Source organism: Rhinopithecus roxellana, chromosome 6 (genome assembly GCF_007565055.1).
Source record: "Rhinopithecus roxellana isolate Shanxi Qingling chromosome 6, ASM756505v1, whole genome shotgun sequence".
In the NCBI taxonomy this organism is placed as follows: domain Eukaryota; kingdom Metazoa; phylum Chordata; class Mammalia; order Primates; family Cercopithecidae; genus Rhinopithecus; species Rhinopithecus roxellana.
Genome location: NC_044554.1, coordinates 144,628,213 through 144,650,390, shown reverse-complemented (window position 1 = coordinate 144,650,390; position 22,178 = coordinate 144,628,213). Strand labels below are relative to the sequence as shown.

The window sequence follows — 22,178 nt, the reverse complement described above, 5'->3', positions numbered from 1 at the left end:
TTTTTATGAGTTTGTCAGATAATTCAAATAATTAAGCAAAAGTCAAATAATCTATAATTTGGTGTAGAAAAATAAACATTAAATGTGCTATAATTCATAAAGTGTAAGTTTTTTAAAAAAAGGATTTGATAGCACCATCTTCATGACGAAAATATATCTAAGATGCTTAAAATACAGTGTAAAGTAGACTTATTCTTCACCATGTTAAATGAAGGTAATAGAGAGAGGACAAGTGGCTATGCAAAATTATGCAGTCAAATTACTTAAGATCAAGAAATCATTGCAAGATTTCCCATTCTAAGTTCTTTGAGCATTTACCTAACTAGAGATAGTAGGTGGGGGAGAGGGGAAGTTTCCCAGAACATTTGTTAAAAAGCAGAGACAGAAAAATCTTAGCATTCTTTATTTCATGCTGATTCCAAAGAAAGACAGAGTACATATACAACCCTGCACTGCTAAATTTGACTGGCTTTAAAAATAAAAATAAAAAAAAAAGAAAGAAAGACAGAGTCCAATGCAAATATGACAAGAGAACCCCCTGTGGACTACTAGGCAATGCCAGTTTTCTGAGTTTTGCTTTCTGATTGATGGCTTTGGTGCTGATAATAGTTTGGGAATTAAAGTTAGAGGAGACCTGTGCACAGACATAGCTTATCCAAAGATCCTCTGTGATCAATACATATTCTTAATACATCCTTCGGAACAATGATCATGTTAATCATTCATACCTAGAGTTGTTTTAAAATTGGTGAATCATTAGTTGAAATTTGGTGAAAAAAAATCGAGGATTCTTTTTATGGGAGGTAAGAAGAGACAGACAAAAAAGCAGTGGAGAGGAAGAAGAGGAGTAATGTACTCACAGGGTCTCCCAAAGAACATTTGAACCTGAGGACTTCCTGTAAGTCATGACAGGGCTGCAGCTGAATCAACCCTAGATGGTTCTCAACTCTTGGGGCAGGGAGGAGAGGCTGAGCAGCCTCCTGCAGTAACCTGGGCCGTATACATATTGCCATTTTTTATGTGTGCTAGGACATGAAAAAGGTGGGAAGCACTGTTCTAGAGTTTTTTTTTTTTTTTTTTTTTTTTTTTTTTTACAGAAGAGAAAAGTATTCATTATTAAAGATTGAAATTGAGTGTAAAGTCAGCTCCTACCAAGGAGAACAAAGTTACTAAAGTTCGAAGATATATTAATGTTACTATTCATAACAATAGCTAATTTTTACTGTGTACCCATTATGCTAGTACTCATTACACTATTTAAACATGTTCACACATTTAAAGCTCACAACCCCTCAACAGAAAAATCTAGAATTCCTGACCACATTTAACAAACAAGTAAACAGAGATTTGGCAGAATTCGGTTATTTACTTCACATGGAGTTGCTAGTAGGTGGGGAAGTTGGAGTTGCAACTCCTGCAGACTAACTATAAAATCAATATTACTGTACAACCACTAGGTGGTTACACTTATGAGGCAGTTCCATGCATAGATCTCAAAGACAATGCAAAATGCCACTGTTTTTGGTGCATACATAGGGTTTGATGCATACCTAGTCAAAACAACACATCGATTTCCACATTCAGTAAGTTTTCTTTAAATATGCATAAGGAGGAGGCTGATTGACTCTCTAAGAAAGATTAATATGAATCATTTTGTCTTCTTTCCAAGCCCTCACTTTAAAAAAGTATCTATAGAATACGTGGAAATAGAAAAATTAATACTATAAAGAGGTCATTCAAATTAATCTAGATATTGTATTTTTATCTAAAAGTGTATGTTAGATATTAGAAGTCATAGTCAATTCATATATAAATATAAATTATAAAAATTAATAAGGTGTGAGTACTGTTAAATAATAAATTCATCAAGAAAAAAATTTCCATCATTTACCATTAGCTGAAAATTAAAACATAGTAGCTATTTTTACTAAAGCCAGTTTAAAAAATATATTACTAAGGAGGACACTGAGGACAAGAAATAGTCCATCAAGTAAAAAACGACTCCACATTTCACATAGAAAACAACAGTGAGAATAAAATCATGGTATGGAAGAAAATGGCCTTTAGCCATTTACATCTGAATAAGAACAATGTAAAACAAAAACGATTAAAATAAAGTTCAGCCGAGCATTTCATAGGTTCCCTGAGTGGCTCTAGGAACAATGGTGAACACAATAGAGTACATTTTCTCTGACCTCAAAAAGCAAAAAGATATAATGCCACACAGATAATGATTAAAAAAGGATTACACGGGAAACTATGGAACTGATTTCAAGTTGGTGCGTTCAGAAGGGCTGGAGAAATCACAGATGGCATATGGGAGAAGTGAGTGCCTGGTCAGAGCATAAAGGTTGAATTATGAGGACTGTAGCTCTCTGATACCATGTAAGTGAAATATTAGAAAGAAATTACTGTAGGTTGTACCACAGAAAATGGGAAAATGGTATTGGTATTTTACAGTAAGTTAACTGAATTCATAAAAATATCACACTGATATAAAAGGGGGCTATTGCAATGAGAGAAGCATGGATTTGTTTTCCTGTTCACTAGTAGCTAGAGAAAGCAAAGCTAAAGGGGAAGTGAAGAAATATGATGATCTGAAATCAGAAACAGGAGGACCAACTGCCTAGAGGAGATAAAGGAATGAAGATAATCAAAGATGACTACATGATCATCTATCCCACTGTCTAAATGGTGGTCTCATCATCATCATCAACAACAACAACAACAACGAAGAAAAGCAGGAAAAACCAGCATATATTATGGATGAATTTACTAACTTTGAGATGAGAATGGAGCCATAAGTGAATTCTCCTTACAACTAATATTGGTAATAAAACACTTGGTAGACTCTGAGTTGTCTTTAAGGTAAACCTTTAAAGGATCTTTAAACCCTTAAACCATTAAGGTGGCTCAGATCTCTGCTAACACTAACATTTTATGCCTCTATATTAATTAAGAGCAACAGAATGATACTGGCAGGAGTAAATATTCATTTGTTCAAGTTTTAGAGCCCATCGATTTTCAAATTGATGTGATGAGATCTATCAATTAACAAAATACAAAATGAGGTGAAGATGATCTAAAGCAGAAACATAAATACAAATAAAAATATGTGAGTCACAAATGCAAGCCATATATACTCTTTTTGAATAGTCACATTTAAAAAGTAAAACAGGTAAGATTAATTTTAATGATGTTATATGACTTAATATATATTTTAAATATTATTTCAATATGTAATCAATAGACATCATCCTTAATGAAATAGTAGTACACTTTTTGTACCATATCCTTGAAATCTGGTGTGCATTTTCTACTTAGGCTGTACCTCAATTCTTGCCAGCTGCATTTTAAATGTTCAATAGGTACATGTGGCTACTAGTTGGGACAGAGCAAAACTAGGGTTCTTTCTCCAGAAGTTCTGTCAACAGAGGCATGAAGATCAAAGTGAAGACATGAACATTAGTTCCACACAATTTTTTTAAAGACATGCTCTTGTTTTGTCACTCAGGCTGGAGCACAGTGGCACGATCATAGCTCAGTGCAGCCTCAAACTCCTGGGCTCAACAATCCTCCTGCCCTAACCTCTCAGGTATCTAGGTCTACAGACATGCTTCCATACCTGGCTTCAACATAAAATCCAACTGTAATTAGTAAAAGTGAGTGACTAGGGTAGGATCTTAATCGCAAAAACTGCAATTACTTTTGCATCAACTAGTAGAAATAAGGAAAATGAAGATAATGTATGAGAAAATAAAGTCCAATAATCATGAAGTTCATATCTCTTTAAAAATAACTTAAATGCATGGAAGAATATTATTTGAAAAACAATGTGTGTGATACAAAATGGATCAAAGACCTAATATTAAGGGCCAAATTTATATTAATGAAACTCTAAGAAGGCAACGTAAGTGTAAATCTTTATAACCTTGGATTAGGTTACAATTTTTAAAATATGATACCAAGAGCACAAGTAGCAAAAGGAAAAATAAACTGGACTTCAGCAAAGTCCAATTTGATGAACTTTTGTTCATCAAAGAACACTTAAGAAAACGAAAAGAAAACTGACAGAATAGGAGAAAATATTTGCAACTTATATACCTGATAAAGGTCTACTACTGAAAATATATCTGAAAGCACTTACAACTCAACAACAAAAAGATAAGCAAGTCAACTAGAAAATGGGCAAAGGACTTGAATAGATGCTGCTCCTAAGAAGTTACAGAAATGGCCAATAAGCAAATAAAAAGATGCTCAACATCATTAGTCATTAATGAAACAGAAATCAAAGCAACAATGATAGCACTGCATACCCACTAGGATGGCTATCATCAATAAAGCAGGGAAAATAACAAACGGAGAAGATTGGGAGGAACTGGAACATTGTAGCAGAAAATTAAAATAGTTCAGCTATGTGGAAAACAGTTTGACAGTTCCTCAAAAAGTTAAACAGTTACCATATGACCCAGAAATTTCACTCCTAGATATATACCCAGAAGAAATGAAAATACATCTTCTCACAAAAGCCTTGTACATGAATGACGACAGCAGCATTACTCATAATAGACAAAAAAAGTGAAAACTGTGTGTTCAACTGATGAATGAATAAGCAAAATGTTGTATAGCCATACAAGGGAATATTACTCAGCCATAAGAAGGAATGAAGTACTGATGCTATGGATGAACCCTGAAAATCTTCTGCATAAGGAAAGAAGCTAGGCACAACAGGCCACATAATGTATGACTCTATTTATATGAAATATCCACGGTAGGCAAATCCACAGAGATACAAAGCAGCTTAGTGGTTGTCAGGGGCAAGAAGGAGCGTGGGGTGGGAGTGACTGCTTAGTTGGTACAAGATTTCTTTTTGAGTTGGGATTAATGGAAGTGTTTTGGAATTAGATACCAGTGACGGCTACACAGCACCATGAATATTCAAAAACTTATTGAAGTAATTCCAGTAAATATAGTGAGAATCGCCTATACTTGAGTTAAAATGCAGAAGAAGCCTAGAACAATATACAAAAATAGGAGACAGGATATTTTGAAAACTATGAATCAGAGAATCCGAGGATCTTGGGTAAAAGCTATTAAAAATCAGGCCAGAGTTCAGAAGGTGGTTAGGGCACCTGGCCATCTCCAAAACATTATTTCTGAATCAGACTCTTCAAAGGGCTTGAAAAAGGTAGATGACTGGGCTCCCAGTCAGAACAACAGAATCAGAACCTCTACGGGTGTGGTCAGAACCTGTTTCCCTCAAGAGGCTTGTCATGCATCTTTCCACTAGAATACCACTTAGGAGGTCTAGAACGTGACAACTGTCTCTATTTTTCCCTTCCACAACGTTTTATACAGACTACTGAAGTCAAAATTATTATCAGGTGCGTCCTTGATAGGTTTAAAAAGTCTGTAAAAGGCAGCGTCCTGATGGTTTAGAAATTGGACTTTCTTTGCACTGGCTGGGGAATGAAGGTAAGAAGTAAAGGAGAGCACTGAATCTGCTAAAATCCTTTCTCCTTCCCCCTAAAAGTTAACCAAGTGTGGCCCCTCTGTTTCACTCCCTCCTAGGACTGGCTATGGTCAGAAAAAAGAAGTCCACACATTTTCATGATTAAAAATGGTTGAACAAAATGTGTGCAGGATTAGAACCCTCATCTAACCCTAATCCTCACTAGAATTAGAAAAAAAAAAAAAAAAAAAAAAAGAGCTCTAATCACTAATCTCATATAGAAGCTATTAAAAACACATTATTGATTCGGTTGGGTGAGGTGGCTCAAGCCTGTAATCCCAGCACTTTGGGAGGCCGAGGCGGGCAGATCACGAGGTCAGAAGATCCAGACCATCCTGGCTAACACTGTGAAACGCCGTCTCTACTAAAAACACACACACAAAATTAGCTGGGCGCGGTGGCGGGTGGCTGTAGTCCCAGCTACTAGGGAGGTTGAGGCAGGAGAATGGCTTGAACTCGGGAGGCGGAGCTTGCAGTGAGCTGCAATCGCGCCACTGCACTCCAGCCTGGGCGACTGAGCAAGACTCCATCTCAAAAAAACTGAAAAAAATTTAAAAAAAGATTATTCATTCAAGACAGTTTGGTAAATGCTAATGAGGAGAGATAGAGAAACAACTGAATAAATTGGACAGAAGTGAGCATATCGGGCAGATATAAAGAATTGTTGCACCAACACAGCACAATGGTAAAGGTTGAGAACAGGGACTCTGGTGTCAAAGTACGTGAATTCAAATTAAAGGTAGACCTCCTAAATCAGTGACCTTGACTTTAATTTATCTATGTTGCGGTGCTCTCATCTCTACAGTGGGATGATAATAATACCTCCATCGTCAGGTTATTATGAGGACCAAATGAGCTAACAGATATGAAGTGCTTGCACACTGTGTGTGTATAATAGATAAAAGTAAACATCTTTTTGTAAATCAAAATGATCCCCAAAAGTTGCATTGTCTAAACACAGTTTACAGCCTCAAAGATGTTATTATAAAATGACATGTAACAACAAGAATATAAACATTTTTAAGCCTACATAGACATGTTGTTGGCATGACTGAAAAGTCACATTCCCAATATCCTTTGTATTTGCCCAAATTCTTTGACTGCCTTCTATATTTTCCTCTTGAAATGGAGATGAAGCAATGATCAATAATAAAGGGAATAATAGTCTGAAACTCATTCTTTTGTATCTCCAAGTTCCTGATACAATCAGTTACAATTGGAGACCTCAAATTATTTATCATTATAAACCTTCAATCATACACCCACAATTTATACATATTAGAGCGATTCAAAATTGTACGCTTCAATTATTGAAAAAAACACAAAGAAATGCCAAATTAAAAATAATATATCTATTAAGTACTAGGTTTCAACAAAAGGTTTAGTGTCTGAATTCCTTTTCAACATCCTTTGAAAAAAAGGAACATACAACAATATATAGCAATTTCTAAAAGAGTCTCTTTCTCAGATCTATGAAAAGTAGCAGTTCACACTTCATCAACCACCTTCAGCAATGAGAAGGTGAACTTTTACTGCCAGAAGAAGAAATATCTAATGATTATTTATTTCAAGACTTGGCAATAACTATTTTTTCTAAAGAAAAGGTTTCTAATGCTAGATTGATGCTTTGTATTAAAACAGTCACCCTATATAACACTTCAGAAATCAGATATACACTATAAAACCATTTTTAATTGATTTCTCTAACTCATATTTTAGGATCTCTGATACCAAGTTAGTCCTGTAATTTTATAGTTCAAAGGCAAATTTCAGGAAATTATAAGTAGCAATAATGGTATTTCCAGAATTCTGACTGTATTCTCAAATTTATGGCACTATAAAATGATAATCCATTTGTAACAGTCAATAGTTATAGCTCCAGATTTCTTGATACTCTAATGCAATACTGATGTGACTTAGAGTATGGCAGAGTTGCCTTTACTTGAATCAGGCTCCTGTTCCTCACACTGGTATTGTAATAATTGTTACCATATAAGGGGAGATCATTTAATTACTATTTTCTCTTTAAATTTATGTGCTGTCACTTTCTACTTGTATTTCAAGATCTCACTGTAATAGACATAATTATTACAACACTTGGAATATTATTCATTTTAATATTTACTGAGTGCTTGTTATATTCAAGGGATTGTGTTAAGCTTTTTAAAAATATTTTTTTAAGTTGAGCAAAGTTAGGAACTGACAACTATTTAGATAAAGTTTTATATTTAGAAGTTGACATTTTAATTTAAATACCAAACATGATAACATATCATGAAAAAGGTTACACTGGCAAAAGGAAAATGAAGCAAATTTTACACGTGTTAGCTATTTGATAATTTTGGATGTAAATAGTTGAAAGTCATTATTGCTGAATTTATTGTTTTTAATGGTATTAGATGTAACTGCTCAAAATGTCTTTATTTTCTTGTTTCAACAAAGACTGGCAATATATTTTGATATATGAGATCTAGTGTGCAAGCTTCAACTTCGATTAAATACGGCAAGTTTACACAAAGCCAAGTGTATGAAAGGGGATCTTTTAAAAAAAACTTTATTTGAGAAAGGAAGAGACTTATAACAGAAGGCAAGAAGGGAAACATACAAACAATATATTTACAACACAAAACAAGAGATCACCTTCGAGGGTGTAAATTATAATAAATACAGTAGATTTTAAAAGAGACATTTATCAATTAATTCTAAGATTATTTAAGTCCAGCTTTCCTTTTCACTGGTTCCAGGTAGTTTCTTGATTAAATTCAAAGACTATCAAATTCAAACAATTAACGTCCACCAACTGTACTGATGAAACTCTCTCAAATGACATTATAAAAAATAGTTTTTTTTTGTTTGTGATTACATATCTTTGAAGTAATATTATACAAAAGTCTGCTCAGCCACATGTTCCTCCCCAAATAAAATGTATTTTAAAAGATGCACTATCCCTTTTTTATGAGATTGAAAAAGACTTTGAAGAAAATGAATATTTATGAGATGGAAAAAATATACAATTTTATCTTAGGCATGCCATATTTTTAATGCAAAACAACTGACAAAAAAGTCATTTTAATATGAAGGAATATACTAACCAAAATATGTTGGTGATAGGGAGTGTTCCTATTATAGCTATTTGTCAAATTATCAGAAGGACTTTCATTATATGGAAAAGTTTTAAACTTTCTAACTTCTAGTTATGTTAATTTAATTTGAATGGAGACTTTTTTAAAAAGGATAATGTATCTTTAGCAGTAACATTTTTAAAGAAATATTTTTAAATGTCACAGCAAAATGTAAACAACACGTGCCAATAACATACAGTTGAACAATGTCTACATTTGGCAAAACTGCTATATCTCCTTTGAAATAGGATACTACACCTTGAAATACCTCGGATTTAGAAATATAAATATTTTAATAGAAAAAACCTCACAAAGATTCTAGGTCAATTTGGATTATCCATATTAAAGGGGTCTTAATACAACGAACCTTTAACTAGCTTAACAAAAGTAAACCTATAAAACAAGGTAAACATATCAAAAGGGAATATGAAGGAAATGTTCCAGTGAAAAGCTTCCGTAACAATTTCCCTACTTGTGGTGTTATTTTCTTAGACAATAAATCAATTCATAGAGTGCCCTTTAAAAACAGAAAGAGTAAAACACTATCCTCAGATTTTTTTTCCTACATTCCTCAGTACATGAATCACTTGGACTTCCTGTTTCCACAAGGCATTTCCTGTTCAGCCTCACAGAATCACTTTTCTGTAGGAGAACAGCAGGAACCTGACAAAGAACTGACTTGAATAAACAGTGTCTTCTGTTGCCTTCAAAGTTGTTTGTATTTTATAGCATCAAAGGACATAGTTCTCCTGAAGGTGCATTATGTACAAGTAAATTCTTTTGTTAAACCTATCTTTTCCAATTGTTATTGGTCAGAATGTTATATGGTATATGCCCATGACATTATGGAATTATACTTGAGATTCTAGTGACAATATAAAATAAGATACACCTTCTTCTTTTCAAACTGATTTTGACTTGATATTAGCTAATATTCATCCTGTTACTGTGTTTTTTGCAATTGTAGATACAATATTGTATCTGATTGGACCATTATGCTGCACATTACTTCTCACCAACATTCGCATCTGCCTCATTTGCTCTTTTTTGATAGACAATGTCATCAAATTACACAAAATAAAAGTAAAATGAGCAGTGCTATGTGAGACATAATCTAATATTGAAAGTAGTGCTGCAATTTGCATCTATATATTTAAAACCACCTGTATTCCTAATATGTTCAATTGCAACCTACACAATAACCTAGGACTACTGGCATGGTGACCAGAACATTTCTACTTAACTAAAAAAAGAGAGAGGAAGGAAGGGGCAGACTACCTTTAGCAGTGTTCAAGACTATAGTATGATACATTATGTACAGTGATGTGAAAATTGAATTCTACATGTTGCAAAAAAATCAAAAACTAATCAAATGCTTCATTGATCAGACTGGGAGACTATCCAGCAGTCACTGATCTCAACACATAAACTAAAAATAACACTGAATTCGTTTTCCTTAGAAGTAACTGGTGTAGCAGGCTTTGGGATAAATTTAAAGCCTATCAATTGCTCAGATATTATATATCATAATTTTAGTGTAACAGGTATTTCCTTACCAGTGGATTTTCAATGAAACCTTGATATCTATATAGAGATCAGTATATATAGAGAGACCTCTGTATAGATATATACATATATCTGCATTAGTTAGAATCTTTAAACACTGAACTCAAATCATCGAGAAATATAAACTGATAGGAAATCATATCCATTTACCAAAACTGCAATGCATTTCATGTTCAGATAATGACTTTAATTACAAATCCTGGAGCTAAATCTTTGCCTATTACCTGTTGCATAAAAGCAGCCTGCTCCCCAGATTCCATTTCCTGGATCTGAGCATCTTCATCACTGTCCACTGGTTCCTCCTTGACCTTCACAGCCCCAACTTGTCCCAGTGTGTCATCCACACAAGCACTGCTGTCGCTCCTAGTGCTGTTGCCACTAGAGGGCGCTCTGTCTTCCTGCATCGCCTGGTCCCCCTGAAGCTCTTCCTCTGCCTCCTCAAGGTGACTGCCTGGTTGCTTCAGTTGTTCAATAGATTTCGAAAGCAGCTAGAAGAGAGTGTTCAGGGGTTCAAAATTCAGTAGTTCTTGATGGTAACAGAGAAGCAAATTACACTTTGATTTCTAATAACTTTTACACTGTGATTTCTAATCATTGAACATATATTTCAGAATGAACTTGCAGGCAACAAGTTTCCTCAGTAATACGAAATCTGAAGTAGTCCCATTATTCCATATTGTATGGGTCTAGTAGGCAGGGAATAAGGTCTTTAAGTGTTGGGTTGTTTTTTCTTTTTAATGGATCACTCTTTAATGCAGTTAGAACATGGTGTACAAAAAGGTAAATAAACTATCCATGGAAACTCTGAAACTTTCAAAAGGGCAAGTTTTGAAAGTTGAACCTGGGAATAATACTTTTCTCAAAAGATAAAGGGGGTGATAAAAAATGTTGTCAATATCATTTTTCAATGAATGTTAAACGCTATAAAAGCCAGAACACAAATGCTAATAGTCTTTGTCTAATTTTCTCGTACCTATACAGAGAAACTATAGTCAAATGAAAAAGCGCCTTCTTATATATATTTGGAAGACACAGAAATATTCATTTTGATATTCTGAACTTTAGAAAGGTGTAACATTTTTAAAAGATAATAAAATGCTTTACGAACAGACTCAAATGGAAATTAAGTACTAGAAAAGAATCAGGAAATTATTTTTTAATTTGAAAATCATTATTTAGACATTTTATTTTATAAATTAGATTGAACTTGGGTTTCAGAAGTCAATGAATTAACTGCTTAATGATTTTAAAAGATAATTGACAACATGCCTAACTTAAACAATAGCAAAATACCATAACATGAAAGCTCAATAAATGGGGGAAAAGTCTCAATATTATTTCATCTCACAATGGCCATTTGTTTTATTTCACAATGGCCCTGTGGACTAAATCATCTGTAGACCCTGAACTGTGTTTTCAAGAGTTGTTAGTTTTCTGCTAAGTCAGTGCCTATGTAAGCAACATGCCAATTATTGTAACTAGCAGCACACTTATAATACTACCACCACAAACATGAATGCAAATTTTTCTTTGTCAAATTCATGCTTACCTCCTACTCACACATAATTAAAAAATACATGTTTTAAAATGTGAATACTTAAGTACTCAGACTTAGATGGACACCTCATCTTCTTTAGGCTTACAGACTTTCCTGCAGTCCACACAACCTCAAATGGCCCTGATAACACTAACAAAGCCCTTTAGTTTCACTTCATGTAGATTTATTAGGAATTTTCATTCATTTGTTCAACAAATATTTACTGAGTGCCAACTATGTTCAGGACACCATGCTAAGCATTAGAAAAATAGCCACTGCTCTGCCCTCATGGAGCTTATAGTGAATGTCTTAGAAAGGCTTCAAATACTTATTCCTATTTTCAAGTATGATAAAATGCTTTGAAGAAAGAAACACAAGGTGTTATAAGAGCACATACCGCTTGGCATAGCAGTGGAAATGGGGATTGTCAAGGGAGTTAAGCTGAGGAAGTGTTATGTTGAGGTTTAGACACAAAGGATGAAGGATGGAAAGGAGTTAGTTACACGTATGAGGGGTGGGAAGCAGGGGTGGAAACAAGGGTGGAGAGCATTTCTGGTAGAAGGCAGAGTTTGTGGGGACCTTGGATTGGAAAAGGAGACCAGCGCATCTAAGCCACCAAAAGTCTAGTGGAGTTTGAGAACAAATCAGAGGAAAATGCTGAAAGATAATGTTAAAGTATATGATATAATTTATAATACATTTGGGTGAAGAGTAAGAATCTAGAGAAATAAAATATAACTTAGGAAAAACACATATAAGGCCTAAATATCACCAAAGTAAGTCAGACATGATCAAGCTAAGAAAACATATACCAATCAAAACTCATATCACAATGAAGAAATTTGAATATGAATTTCCTTTGTGCCTACCATCTAACATCCATTGTTACTGGGCAGTCAGGAGAAGGACACATTCATTTAGTCATGGTTTAGATGACTTTAAGTATATTTTACGAAACTATTTGCAGGACTTTTGTCCCAATTCTGAATACTAATCAGCTCTTCTTATCTTTAATATACAATACTTTGGATACTACTGAGATTCTGGAGAAAAGAGACAATATAATAGTCCTAAATTTTGACTACAAAGTTGTAGGATCCCATTTAATTGGCTGTTTAAGAAAGAATATGCAACAGCATAGAAACAAGCAAGATATTAAAGAAAAATTCCTAGTTTTGGCTGGAATAAGGACACTGAGTAACAAACATCCACTCATTATTCAGAGAGAGAGAGAGGGAGAGAGACTATCAGTCAGTGTTGCAACCCTTACTCATACCTCAGACTACAAATAAGAGCAGGTGAGGGGAGCTTGCGGGAAGAAGGGATTTATCTGAGAAAAGATATTAGCCAGGTGAAGGAGGCTGCAGGAGCCCATCAGAGAAACCAACTGTAAGAAGACTGGACAAATGCTCACTGAGCTGTAGAAACTCTCCCTCTCACTAATACAGCATAGCTGAAAAGTTATTTGGAACCTGCTCAGTAGAGCTAGTGGACCAATGACACTAAGAAGTCAAGTAGATACCCGGAGAGGTGTTCAAAAGATCCTGCCAATAAGGACCTCTTGAGGATAGCAGAAGAACTTTATGGGATGTGTGGCTGTGGAATAGGAACTAAGTGCTGGATGAAAGGTTAGCCAGAGAGCCAGTATCCAGGAAATACCATGTCAGAAGTCCCTGCTTTCTGGGGGGTGGGGGAGACCATGACTTTGAACCCTAGCTAGCTTCTGGATGTCTGACATTACAGGGAAATATTCAATAACTAAGAGGAAGCCACAAATATCACCCACCAAGTAAAAAGACTCTTCTGTGACAATTCTTCTCCTTCCTAATCCCTGGCCACAATATGGCCTCTCAGTGTTTCAACCTCTCAACCTCCAATGGTCTAGTCCTCCACTCTACCTCATTCCCCAACATTATGACCTTACCTGAGACCTGATCTTTATCAGTAACCCTGCATTCCTCTAAATCTCAATTTCAAACATCATTCCTTTCTTCTGGCTCTTTCTCAGAATATTCTGACACCAACCATTCCTCATTCCAGTGGGTTTTCCAAGCCACACTCTCACTACATATTGTCCCCTTCATTTGCTCACTTCCCTCCTTTCTGGACGAGGTTCCATACTTCGTTGAAAACCATTCCTTTATATTACCGTCAGTGCTCCTGCCCCTTTCAATATGGGTTTCACTGGACAAATAAGACTTCTAACCTTGGTCAACACTAAATCTCTGCCAAACCCAAGCAGCTGAATGAGCTAGGAAACAAATAAACAAATTACGATCTGCTGAGTGTTCTCCAAATTCGTGACTACACCCTCCAATGGAGTCTCAGTGCTGCCTGGCAACCCTATTCCACTTTTCTAGTTAATTTACTCTCACTGTCTTATACTACCTCCTCTCCTTTCAAATCTCTAACATTCCCCCCTTTTCCTCACTCCCTGCGGATACGTTTGATTCTCATTTCATTGAGAAAATGGAAGCATCAGAAGAGAAACTCAGCCTGCTGCTACTAGCACATTTGTTAAGCAATCCCATCCACCCCTCCTGATGTTGCAATGAATGAAATGTCTGCTCTCCTATCTCAGTCAACCCCTTGGCTTACACCCTGGATCCCTTCCACTCCTGCAATTATCCACTGTGTCCTCCATCACACATATCCCCTCTCTGCTGGAATGCTCTCACTAGTACTCTTTCAGCAGTATCATCCATCTTAAATAAAACTTTCCTTGACCTCCTCCCCAACCCACACCATTACATACCTCCCTTCACAATAAAATGCTGTGAGTTATCGCTCTTCACTGTCTTCATTTCTCTTTTCCCATCCTCTTTAGAATCCAGCCAACTAGGCTTTCCTCCACATTATTTAACCAAAATCTCTTGTTAAGGTCAATAATGACTGCAATGATGCCAAACCCAATGGCCATTTAAACATGATACTAATAGGTGGCAGCAAAAGTGAAGCATTTTAGAAAGGGAAATAAGACAAAAATCATAGCATTTTTGAAAATAAGAGACTTATTACCATTGCAGCCAAAGACCAGACAAACTGAGTGTTAATTTACTAGAATATAATTTCCCATAGTTAGCAAGTTAAAGAAAATCTCTAATATTAACAAACCCCTGAGTTTTCACGGAACATAGCATATGTACATTTTAACAGAAGACCTTCTGAAATCTGACCTGTGAAGTCACTGAAGTATCCAGAAATCACATTGTTCAGTCTATTAATCAAATCTGGTCAGTATTTACAACCTCACTGACACAGATATGCATATGACAGTTTATATAACAATTTTCAGCATGCAATACAGAAACAATTCTATTTGTACCGGTCAGTTTCTTTGGCTTCCTCCACACTTCTGATGTACCAAAGGAAACATGGGGAAGAAAAAAGCCAGAATGAATAACGTTGTGATCGCTTGGCAAGAAGACCAAACGGTGAAATGATATTTTTCCAAGAGCAGAATTCCTTCATGGTTTGTAAAAGAAATGTTTCTTGACATAAAACAGTAACTTCTGAGTAGAAAACATATAGATATAAAATGCTGCACTTGAAAATCTTCTAATAACATTCTTAAAAGCCCTGATTTTTTTAAAGAAGGAATCTTATGCCCAAAAAAGACAAGTCATCTCTAAGATTGTAAAATAAGAATTTGTGATTTAAAAAGAGAAGCGTAGAAACCTAGAACTTTGTACACCATTCTACTCCACATTTTGCTCTGAAATAGCTATATATTCTGATGACAACTGGATTAATAGAAGCAATTCCAATCTCTCCCCTGAGCTCCAAACTTGCATAGTTAGCTGCTTACTTAACTTCTTTTCTTAGATCTAGAATATCTAATAGACATCATAAACATTAAATACCTCAAAGATAACCTTTATTCCCATCTAACCCAATTGTATTGATCACCCAATCTTTCTCATTTGAGTAAACAGCTTTACCCAACTGCATGAGCCAAATATTTGGGATTTATCCTTGTTTCTCTGTCACTCATCTTTTTCATTTAATTTATAAGCAAGCCCTGGCAATTCAACCTCTAAACATAAAGGCTTTATCTTGACATGTTTCTCCATGCTGCTACCACTGTGCTCCTAAATACCATCATTTTCACCCTAAGCTACCCAAAGGCCCCACCCTGGGCTCCCTGATTGTCCTCTCGGCCCTCAACAATACAATCTCTTACAGTAGCTCTAATAATTATCTTTAAAATGTAATTTAGGTAACATTAATTCTCTGCTTAGAATCCCCCACTGACATCCTATTATGCTTATAATAAAATTCAAACTTGTTACCATGGTCCACAGACTTTCAACAACCTGGCACCACCAACTTCTCTGACCTTGGTTGGCATATTGTTCTCTCTTTTTCACATGCTCCAGCTACGCGGGCCTCTGGCTGCCCCGTGAATAGAAACATGCAGAGTTTGTTCGCCCACAAGGCCTGAGTCTATGCTGTGCTCTCTCTGCTGCCTCAAATCTTTACATGCCTGACTGGCTCCTTCTTACCACATTTTACCTCTGTTATTATCTCATTAATATATTTTCATTAGAGTCCTCGTTGTCTGGCATCATATCGCTATCTCTGTTTACAATATAGTTATTTCCCAGACTATAATATAAATCTCATAGGGCATGAGCTTCACGTTTTTCATCATTTTATATCCCAGTACCTAATACATTGCATACACCTAGTTGGAGCTTCATACGTTTCTGAAAAAATTACTAATGCTTAGTAACAATGCTTTGACACTTTTTCTCCTATGTTATAAAACAAAGTCAATGTCTACAGGAGCAATAACTACCCCTTTTCATCTTCTCTGGAATAAAATATGCTCTTCGTAAAGATTCACAAAATACAGAAAAGACAAATGGGACATCCGGTGCCAGTGTTGCAAAATATAAAAGCAGAAAGGGAGTTAATCTGCACTTCTTATTTTATTTTAGGTATCTGACTAAGGCTGTTTTTGTTTAAACAGTCAAATTTGTCACAGTGGAAAAAATTTCAATTAACTTCAGCAAGGAAAATTTACAAACAAAAGTCACAGAGAAATTCTTGCCTGCCAGATTTGAATAATTTCCTATAAAAGTTACTTGGTGCTATTTGTAAATTTCCAACTATTTACTAGGAAAGTGAGCATTTGGAATTTCTTGTTTTCGATGTGTTTCTCAACTACAAATATGACCACTGCAAAGCTGGTCTGGGCTAACCCTTTTCTAATTTGTACTGCCACTGAGTGGCCCCAGATGTAGTTAGGAGATGTCTGCTTACTCTCAGTGGGGTGGCAGGGTCTCTCGTTGGTTGAACATCTGGAGGTGATCCCCTAGCAAGGTCGAGCTGTTGCCTTGCTGGCTAGAAAACAGAAGACGAAACATCTGTGGGACAGATAACTGTGCAAGCCTGTGTGAATCTCTGCTGAGGCCTCATCTGTAAAACACACCGTGTGCCACTCGTCTGACACCAGGTGAGTTACTTTGGAGGAGAACCCAGCAGAGATGAAGAGCGCAGCTGCACAGCTTCTCCTTTGCCTTTTGTCTGTGCTCGTACTCATCTGTCAGGCTGTCTCCCTATTCTCCGTGCTACTGTACAGCAATTGGGCCAAACACTAAGCATGCCACGGGCAGCCTATGACCATTCTGAGTTTGTAACACACACACTTACATATACTCAAACAGATGTTCTGTGTGCCAGATACCACGGTACTTTATCCAAATTCTGAACATCTTCAAGGATTACAACTAAACTTCAATTCTTATCAGTCCCTGCCCAGGTCATAATTTCATAATTATAGCAAATCCTTAATTTCAGAATCTTACGTTCCATGTTTAACACCATATATTCTGTTGGCACATGATGAAAAATTCATTAAATAATATTTAAAGACTGTCACTAATCTTTACACGTTAGCACTTTAAGTTCACCTCTGTGTAAATTACATAACTTGATACAAGTCTATAAGTCACTATAAGCATACATACTTTTAAATAAAATATGCTTAATTTCTATAATTTTAATGTTTCCCACAGAAATCCTTTGCATCCCAACAAATATCTTCAGATACAAAATATCAACCAAGAACAGGATCATATAAAGAGTAAATCTGTTCCTGATAGACATCTGATTTTCTGACATTGTCAACACATCATTAAATACAAGTGTTTGAATATGATTATTAAACTACGCAAAATTACCTTCAATGCAACTCGCCACTTCCTTATTTTGCTCCAGATTTTAAGACAGATTGTACTTGGGGAATGGCAACAGCACAAGTTATTTTTTTGTTTTGTTTTGTTGTTTTGCTTTTTTTTTCTTTTATATAAATGTAATATTCTTCCTTTGGAAAATAAAACCTTTCCCTTAAGCTCCAAGGAAACTAGATTTAAAAATAATGATAAAATTCTGTCTCAATTCACAAATAGATTAGGTATGGACCAACTGTTCTCAAAAACAACATGCAGAGCTTGGAGGGCTTTCAAATTGAGAGGTCTACTTGGAGTAGAACTCCAACCTCAAGCCAAAATAATACTCCATGCCATTTTGCTTCTGTGCATTTTAGGGAAATAGAGCCAAAATTAAATAACAAGAGAAGAAACATTTTCTGAATATTGTTTCATTATTCATACAAATTGAAGTCTAAACTGAAAAATACCATTTCTAAGCAATATTAAAGAGGTTCAAAATTAATCTAAGCACCAAGTGAATTTTTAATAAATGCTGCTTCATCTTTTTAACTCTAAATGATTGTCCAAAACAATGCCTGCAATTAAATTTTTTTCCTCTGGTTCTCAAAACTTCATAATATTGCGGTAACTTCAATAAGTGTTCCCTTCTGGGAAGGAAACTGAAGGTTTGTTCCAACTAGTTTGAGAATATTGCCCACCCATCTTTTCATTCTTCCAAAAATTTTTTTTAATTGAGCGTTTACTATATGCCAGGCCTTAGGAAAAGAGCGGTCAATCAAGCAAGATCCCAGCACGCAGTAGGGGAGGCAGAAAATTAGCAACTGAAAAATGAAACTTGAAGTGACAGGGAACGATGAAGGAAGGGGTGAGCAGGTGGGTGTTTCTGTTTACTCTCGTTTGGATGGGCAATAAAGACCCCTCTGAATAGGTGAGGTTTGAGTTGAGACAGACCCCAAAACACAACTGAACCATGAGAAGAGGTGGAGGTTGAGCCTTCCACACAAAACAGTGGCTGGCACAACTCACGGAGATGGAATGAAATTCCCCAAAGATAAGAGAGGGGGCCAGTGTGGCTGGAGCCTAGAGAGAAAGGGAAGGGAGGAGATGATGAAGGCAAGGGGAGGAGGCAAGAATCAGATCATGACAGCCTTGTAGGCCACGTAAAAGTGTTTGGATTTTATCCTGCAAAGAAGAAGGAGCAAGTAGGGTGTTTTAACCATAACATGATTTGGTTTGCATTTAGAAATGATCATTCTGGCTGCTACGGAAGACTGGATTTAGGGAGGCAAAAGTAGAAAGAGGAAGACTGAATTTTCAGAACATACAATCCTCAGCAAGAGTGTAGAATTCTTAACCAAGACTTCTTGGTGGGAGTTGGGGCAATGTTTTTAACTAGGACACAAATAAGCAGTTTTCCCTTCTTTTATAGCACTGCATAATTTTATGTCCTTTTAAAAATTACATAATAGGATTTATTTCCCTGATAATCTTTAGGATCCTTCAGTTGACAGTATACTTTCTGCCCAAGTTTTCCTCCTTTTCTCTTTAAGAGTAGAAAATAGAGGCATAGTGCGGAAAGGCATCCTTATTCTCTTTGCTAATCATTGACAGTTTTGGAATGGGTCTCCAAATAGACAAAATCTCAAACCAATGAATCCCTCTCTCCCAACTCATAAACATCTCCCTTTCCTCCATTGATCAATTCCTTATTTTGGTAAACTGGAAAGCAGGGCAAACCCAGTTAAACACAGTGACCAACAAAGGAAACAATCAGCAAAATGAAGCTAAAACCCACAGGATGGGAGAAAATATTTGCAAATTATCCCTCTGACAAGGGACTAATAATCAGGATATATATGGAACTCAAACAACTTAACAGGAAAAAAGTCTAATAATCTGATTTTAAAATGGGCAAAAGATCTGAATGGACACTTCTCAAAAGACATACAAATGACCAACACTACATGAAAAAAATGTTGAACATCACTAACCATCAGAGAAATGAAAATCAAAATTACAATGAGACATCATCTCACCCCAGTTAAAATGCTTTTACCCAAAAGATGGACAGTAATGAATGCAGGTGAGCACGCGGAGAAAGGGGAACCCTCGGACACTGGTGGCGGGAATGTAAATTAGTACAACCATTATGGAGAACAGTCTGGAGGCTCCTCAAGAAACTAAAAATAGAGCTACCATATGATTCAGCAATCCTATTGCTAAGTATATACCTAAAAGAAAGGAAATCAGTATATCAAAGAGATATCTGCACTCCTATGTTTGTCACAGCACTGTCACAATAGCCAAGATTTGGAAGAATATAAATACTGTGTAAGATTTTAGAGGTGCTTACCATGTTTACAAAGCACTTTCAGATATGTTCTCTCATGTAATCCTCACTGTAAACCTCAAAAATTTGCTGTTTATGGAATTATTAAACAAAAAGGCTGAATATCTTGACCAATCTTGCAAAACCAATAATTGTGCAAGACCTCAGAAATTTATCTTGAAACATCTATCAGGATGATATATTTTGTACTTCACGTGAGCTATGCATTTGATAGAATCATATTTGATTATAATGATCTGTTTACAGGTCTTTGAGCCACACAAGGGAAAGAACATGTCTTCTTTATTTTCATTTCCAGAATGAAACATAATGGTTGTTAATAGATAAGTCTTTGTGGAACATCATCAATTATTCCATGACCGGAGACTGTTGTAGGAATTTATATTGCTAGCTGATACAACTAGGTTAATAGCAAGAGAGTAGAAGTACATTTAGGATATGAGAGCATAGTAGCTCTGGATGCACTTCTGCCTGCAGGAAGAGTAATACTCTAGACCAGATGACATTTCAGGGTCACTGTAGTTCCTCAGACTTCGTAAGTAGTTAGAGGAAGAGCTGAAAGACACAGGAAAAAAGAACTAAACCAGGAACTTGCAAGCTACCAAAATATGTGAAAAAAAAAAAAAAAAGAGAGAGAGACTGCTACCTACTGGCCTACTGGCAGTTTTCGTGTCCACAAATCACTTAACTATATTAAAAATTCCTTAGCAAGACCTAATTTTTTCATTCTGTCACATGAAACTACTTGTCAAGGCTGGGAAACAACCAAATTATTTAGCTTCCCTTTCTCTTTGAACTGCCTGGAATCAACATCAGTCAAACAACTCACGTGGTTTAATTCCCCGGATACTTTTCTTCCCCCTGTTTTCTTACCTCATAGTCATGTCCAACTATTGTTTTCCTCATTTAATAAAAGCGTCTCTGACTAGATTAACAGTGTAGAGTGAAAAGGAAAGGTCTAGGTCCCTTCCCTTGGTCTCCAAGTTATGAAAGCAGCACTGGGAATGTTTATGAATGCTGCACATTAATCCACTGAAATGGTCATTTTGTTTCTTTTCCAAACACAGGATTTCATCACATCTAATAATAAAGCAACAAGCCACTTTCTGTATATTAGAAACCATCAACTTGTAATTATATAGTGAAATACATCTATATGAATTCCTTGTGATGATATAAGCTGGTATTGTATAAGTGGATTTTTTTGGAGCCCACTACGTATTTAAAAGAATCTATTTATATTGGGCCAATTATCTCAGAATAACATCGATTTAAGGGTAAAGTGAAAGTTTCTTTTATAAACCTCTATAGATACATAAATAATCCAGGAGGCTTTTTACTGTTATAAAATTAAGACGGCTTTTCAATGCTTGCTAAAGTTTTTGGACATACTATCCATGTAATGGGCAAAATGTAGTCCTAAATTGGTGATTAAAAGACCCTGCATGGAAACAAGCTGTCAAATGGATGGAGAGAAATTAAACCTGACAAGAGTAATGCCTGCTTTCCTAAATGAAAGCCCAGTTCAAGTTTCTACTCATCCATTTTTCAAAACATAAAACAAGGCATTTTCCAACCACCCATAGATGAGATGCCAACATTTGCATTTCAGTTGAACCTGATGAAGTCAGTAACTTCCAGCTTCAGGCTTGCCCAGAACTGCTGTGAGAAGATGTTTGTTCAATCTAAAACAATAGCAATGTGACAACATGCGACAAAGGAATGAAATGTGGCCTGGCTCTAGTTGGCTCTGTACTGCATTCACTCTGCACCGTTTGGAAAGCCTTATAATCCAACAGGATATCGGAATGTCTCACTGTCAGGTCCACCCGCAAAGGCTGCCAAGTGAGTAACTGGAAGGAGGGCAATGTGTGGAAAGTTGGGAGGCAGGGTTGGGAAAGGGGATTTCTTC

General features: G+C 35.9%; 1 protein-coding gene across 27 annotated transcripts in view; it reads right to left on the bottom strand.

Moving 5' to 3' along the window:
* HDAC9 (histone deacetylase 9) overlaps positions 1 to 22,178 on the bottom strand; it is a 907,594-nt gene that overhangs the window by 304,900 nt on the left and 580,516 nt on the right. For 25 of the 27 annotated variants that reach the window (XM_030932445.1, XM_030932446.1, XM_030932434.1 and 22 more), the window contains one exon: positions 8,051 to 10,688. In XM_030932445.1, coding sequence (XP_030788305.1) covers positions 10,374 to 10,688 — 315 coding nt within the window. In that variant the 3' untranslated portion in view covers positions 8,051 to 10,373. Of the gene's footprint in view, positions 1 to 5,574; positions 5,578 to 8,050; positions 10,689 to 22,178 lie in introns of those variants that run through there. The other 2 variants (XM_030932454.1, XM_030932435.1) reach the window with 2 other exon arrangements.